At 47.5% G+C, this 6,000-nt stretch overlaps 1 protein-coding gene across 15 annotated transcripts in view; it reads left to right on the forward strand.

The window, feature by feature from the left end:
- Nucleotides 1-6,000, forward strand: part of LOC129834401 (tight junction protein ZO-1-like) — a 154,064-nt gene that overhangs the window by 102,143 nt on the left and 45,921 nt on the right. For all 15 annotated transcript variants that reach the window (XM_055899337.1, XM_055899334.1, XM_055899342.1 and 12 more), the window contains one exon: nucleotides 3,469-3,525. In XM_055899337.1, coding sequence (XP_055755312.1) covers nucleotides 3,469-3,525 — 57 coding nt within the window. The remainder of the gene's footprint in view (nucleotides 1-3,468; nucleotides 3,526-6,000) is intronic.

Below are 6,000 nucleotides of genomic sequence, written 5' to 3' on the forward strand. Positions count from 1 at the left end.
ATCCTAAGACGAGGCCCCCTTGTCACATGGTCCACAAACATCATGGACATTTTCTCATGGCTTGGGGCCCCGCTGTCTGCTTTGCAGTGTACTGTTGGCAAAATGTATGACCTCCAGCCTTACAAACACTTGACAGGAATGTGGGGTAGGGGGGGCGGCTCTGGCTAAATGGGTCAGGTCCCCCCCACTTAATGGCGGGCCGACTGTGGGAGTCTCAGGGGCAGACAGTGGGAGGGAGGAGCAGCACAAACCCTGCCTGCGCCAATTATGGACATTAATAACATCCACATTGAAATGCCATGAAAATCAGGGTCAAGGGGTTAACTGTATTCATTACAGAGATATGGGGAGTTCAAGAGAACACTTATATACCCACACCCTGGCTAAACTACCGTACTGTACATACCCACACCCTGGCTAAACTACCGTACTGTACATACCTACACCCTGGCTAAACTACCGTACTGTACATACCCACACCCTGGCTAAACTACCGTGCTGTACATACCCACACCCTGGCTGAACTACCGTACTGTACATACCCACACCCTGGCTAAACTACCGTACTGTACATACCTACACCCTGGCTAAACTACCGTACTGTACATACCCACACCCTGGCTAAACTACCGTGCTGTACATACCCACACCCTGGCTAAACTACCGTACTGTACATACCCACACCCTGGCTAAACTACCGTACTGTACATACCCACACCCTGGCTAAACTACCGTGCTGTACATACCCACACCCTGGCTAAACTACCGTACTGTACATACCCACACCCTGACAACACTAGCCCTCCTCCTACCCACACCCTGACAACACTAGCCCTCCTCCTACCCACACCCTGACAACACTAGCCCTCCTCCTACCCACACCCAGACAACACTAGCTCTCCACCTACCCACACTCTGACAACACTAGCCCTCCTCCTACCCACACCCTGACAACACTAGCCCTCCTCCTACCCACACCCTGACAACACTAGCCCTCCTCCTACCCACACCCTGACAACACTAGCCCTCCTCCTACCCACACTCTGACAACACTAGCCCTTCTCCTACCAACACCCTGACAACACTAGCCCTCCTCCTACCCACACCCTGACAACACTAGCCCTCCTCCTACCCACACCCTGACAACACTAGCCCTCCTCCTACCAACACCCTGACAACACTAGCCCTCCTCCTACCCACACCCTGACAACACTAGCCCTCCTCCTACCAACACCCTGACAACACTAGCCCTCCTCCTACCCACACCCTGACAACACTAGCCCTCCTCCTACCCACACCCTGACAACACTAGCCCTCCTCCTACCCACACCCTGACAACACTAGCCCTCCTCCTACCAACACCCTGACAACACTAGCCCTCCTCCTACCAACACCCTGACAACACTAGCCCTCCTCCTACCCACACCCTGACAACACTAGCCCTCCTCCTACCCACACCCTGACAACACTAGCCCTCCTCCTACCCACACGCTGCCAACACTAGCCCTCCTCCTACCCACACCCTGCCAACACTAGCCCTCCTCCTACCCACACCCTGACAACACTAGCCCTTCTCCTACCCACACCCAGACAACACTAGCCCTTCTCCTACCCACACCCAGACAACACTAGCCCTCCTCCTACCCACACCCTGACAACACTAGCCCTCCTCTTACCCACACCCTGACAACACTAGCCCTCCTCCTACCCACACCCTGACAACACTAGCCCTCCTCCTACCCACACCCTGACAACACTAGCCCTCCTCCTACCCACACCCTGACAACACTAGCCCTTCTCCTACCCACACCCTGCCAACACTAGCCCTCCTCCTACCCACACCCTGGCAACACTAGCCCTCCTCCTACCCACACCCTGACAACACTAGCCCTTCTCCTACCCACACCCAGACAACACTAGCCCTTCTCCTACCCACACCCAGACAACACTAGCCCTCCTCCTACCCACACCCTGGCAACACTAGCCCTCCTCCTACCCACACCCTGACAACACTAGCCCTCCTCCTACCCACACCCTGACAGCACTCAAACTGAGTCCAACAGGATTTCTGAGGGAAAATAAATGTTGCTGGTCATGTTAATCCTGTAACTTAGTCATATAATATTAGTAAAATATTCCCAGTCTGGCCATTCCAGACATGTTAGTATGAAAGAAGGCTATGCTGTGTCACTTATTGTGAACTCCATGGCTGTCTCCACCCTGCTTCTCAGCTCTCCCAAACCAGCATCTCCATTTCTGGGCCCGGCACCAAATAGCTGGGACTCATATTTGTGCTGTCTTCACCAGGTCCACTCAGCATTAGCCAGACAAAACATGAACTGTCTAGAGCAGACCCTAATAGTCCTGATGATGGTTACTGTGATGATGGGGATGCAGAGGAGGTTGGTCATAATGTTGTTAGGTGTTTGCTTGTTTTTCTTTTCCTTCTCCAGGGCAGCTCCTCTGCATTAGAGCAGCTGTATCATTACAGCTAAATGCCTGGATACCAGAAGGGCTTGTTGTGCATCAGTCAGACTTCTAAAAGTGGATTTGTGGGTGCAGAGCTGTAATTTAAAGCTGCAGGCCAAAGCGCAGTCACGGGTGGAGCAGTACTGTGGGGAGGACAGAGGACACTGTTAGCCTGTTTGTGTGATGAATTCACCACCACTGTCTGTCTGGGCAATGGTGTTTCTTTTGTAGTGTTACTGTTAGCTTAATCCACACTGGCAGGCAGCACTGAAGTCCAGGTAGACCTTGCTCACCTAGAATGAACCTCAAAACAAACTGAAAATGGTCCATCTTTTTATAGCAAACAAATGTTCACTTGCACTGTAAACCAGATTGAATCTGTGCGGGCTGTCTGCTCTGTGCAACACGCGTCTATAATGTTTGCAGATTACACTTCACATTGGTGCTCACAAAAGTGCAACAAACACTGTCAGAGTCTCTCACCCCCAGTGATCCAGTAACACTGGGATACAACGGTAGCGAAGCTGCTGTGTGTGTGTTAAGTAACACTGCAGTGGTGACGTCCCAGTGGTCTGTGGTTCAGTCAGTGTTTGGGGTATAATGGTCCTCAGGCTCTCTCTCTCTCTGTCAGTCTGCTGGGTAACCGGTAAAGAGCATTGCCCTCCAGGCAGCCTCCGCCCCCTCTTCTCTCAGCATGAAACCCAGACCATCACAAGTGCTCTGCAAACGGAGAGAGCACATGATAGGCTTTTAAAACCGTGACTGAGTATCCAGCCACCCTGAGACACTCCGAGGTCTACCACAAATTCAATCTCTCTGTCAGCCTTTAGAGGAAAATCCGTACTTTTTGGAATATTGTTTTTTACACGGGCACTAAATACATTACCTCCCGTGGACTTTTACCCTGTTTTGGAATGCTCATTATCACAGTGTTAACCGCTTAGCCGCATTACCATTAATGATGTTAGTGACACCTCTCTCTTTCTCTCCCTGTCTTAGAGCGCAGCGATGGAGGAAACTGTAATATGGGAACAGCACACAGTGACCCTTCACAGAGTAAGTGTTTTACCTCTCTCCGTTACTCTCTCTCTCCATTCCGATGTAGCCCTCTCCATCCCTACATCATCATCCCTCTCTCAGTGCCGGGAAGGCCAGCTGCAGGATCAGGAAGTGTGCTGATGAAACACACAATGGGCCCAGCATACAGATGTCAGGAAGCTGTGGTGAGGAAGAGCGCTATGTAGCGTCCTCTTCCTGTGTGTTTCTCTACTCTTCCTGTTGGCAGCCCATGGCTCTCCAGTATCACAGGGAATACTGTATGTTGTGTGGACTACACATGAACTAGTCTGTTAGTACCTAAGGCTGGGAGTTGCCAGTGACCTCACGATACGATATCGAGATACTTTGGTACCGATACGATATGTATTGCGATTCTCACGATTCCTAATGTATTGCGATTCAATACTGTGGTTTTATTATGATTCCATGGTCCAAACATATTGCTCACCATGTGTCTGCTGCAGAGGGATGAGAGAGAGCTATGAGAAAACACATCATGGAAATAAGTGTGCAAAAGTAACTAAACTAAATAAAATGGTATTGCGATATTGTCAAAAAGATACGATATATCGTCAAAAATAATATCCTGATATCTAACTGTAGCAATTTATTTTTCTGTCCACCATTAGTACCCTATATAAATATTTTTTCCATTTTTTTAATCCATGGATTTACACATTTTTTGATTAGAATTCAAATTCACTGACCAGTGTACAATGTTGCCAATTCTTTTTTTTTGTCGGGGTCTCAACTTCCTGTTGAGAGTTAGAATAGTAACATACACAAGGTGCAATTTCTACATATGGTTGTGCATCAGCAGTTTTTCTCTTGTCATGTCAGTCACTGTGATGATCGTCCCATGTCTTCCATCACTTGATTTAAAGAAATTATGAATAACCAGACACTGACGATGATTTACGGTTGATGAGAAGCACATTTACTTATTGATTATAATGTGGGTTAGAAAAGTCCTCTTGATTGTTGCTGGTCACCTGTAAAAAGTGAGAAACAGTGTTTTAGGAGTTTGAGTTGGGAGAAACGGCCGTTGGTTCGGCTGCAAACTCTTGTTGTGCGTCTCCCGATTTAATATACCGTAATTGCTGGACTATTAAGCGCACCTGAATATAAGCCGCACCCACTGAATTTAATTTTTTTTTTTATTTTGTACATAAATAAGCCGCACGTGTCTATAAGCCGCAGGTGCCTACCGGTACATTGAAACAAATGAACTTTACACAGCCTTTAAACGAAACACGGCTTGTAACAAAAATAAATAGGCTTTAACGAAACACGGCTTGTAACAAAAATAAATAGGCTTTAACGAAACAGGCTTGTAACATTTTTTTTTTTTTTAAATAGCAGTAAACAATAGCCTACCAAGAAAGTCCTTGGTCACTATCTTCCTCCTGTGCACTGAAACCACTGAAGTCATCTCCTTTGGTGTCGGAGTTGAATAGCCTCAGAATTGCTTCATCCGATGTTGGATCATTTTCATTGCGCTCTCCTCACTTTCATCCGGAGGCAAACTCATCCAAGCCTCATTTTCTAGTTCGGGCCATCTGCTTTTCTTTCCTCTGAAAACTTTTGTTGTCTTTTTGCACTAAGTCAGTTTCTCACGCTGCTGTTTCCAACGTCTTATCATCGACTCATTAAGGCTCCCGTGCAGCAGCTCTATTTCCTTTTCCAACAGCCAGATCGATCGCCTTCAAATTGAAAGCTGCATCATATGCATTTCTCCGTGTCTTTGCCATGATGAGGGTGACAAAATGACTACCGTAATCAGAATGATGGAAAGTTTGAGCGCGCTCGATTTACGTCACATTATATGACGGTGCTCAGTTTTTTGGCGGCATGAATCTTGTGAAAGCGGGAAAAATGCATAAATTAGCCGCGTCATTGTATAAGCCGCGAGGTTCAAATCGTGGGAAAAAGTAGCGGCTTATAGTCCGGAAATTACGGTATTTGGCTAAGGTGTATGTAAACTTCCTACTTCAACTATAGGTCTTGGATGGCAGGAAGCTTGGCCCCAGTGATGTACTCTGCCGTACGCACAACCCTCTGTAGCACCTTATAGTTGGATACCAAGCAGTTGCCATACCAGGCGGTGATGCAACCGGTCAGGATACTCTCGATGGTGCAACTGTAGAACTTTTTGAGGATCTGGGGACCCATGCCAAATCTTTTCAGTGTCCTGCGGGAGAATAGGCATTGTCGTGCCCTCTTCATGACTGTCTTGGTGTGTTTGGACCATGATAGACTGTGCCTTTAGTAATTAATTAATACTGCCCCATTCAACTGAGTATATTATGTGTATTAGTGACTTATTCCAAAGCTGTACTATACTGTAGGCTAGGAACTGGACATGAATTCACTTTTCAGTTTTAGTCGTAATATACTGCAATTTAATTTTTTTCCTTTATCCCAAGATTTGGAAGCGCTCCCAAACACTGGCCGAATCCTCCATCAAATATG

This window comes from Salvelinus fontinalis, chromosome 35 (assembly GCF_029448725.1).
Source record: "Salvelinus fontinalis isolate EN_2023a chromosome 35, ASM2944872v1, whole genome shotgun sequence".
NCBI lineage: Eukaryota > Metazoa > Chordata > Actinopteri > Salmoniformes > Salmonidae > Salvelinus > Salvelinus fontinalis.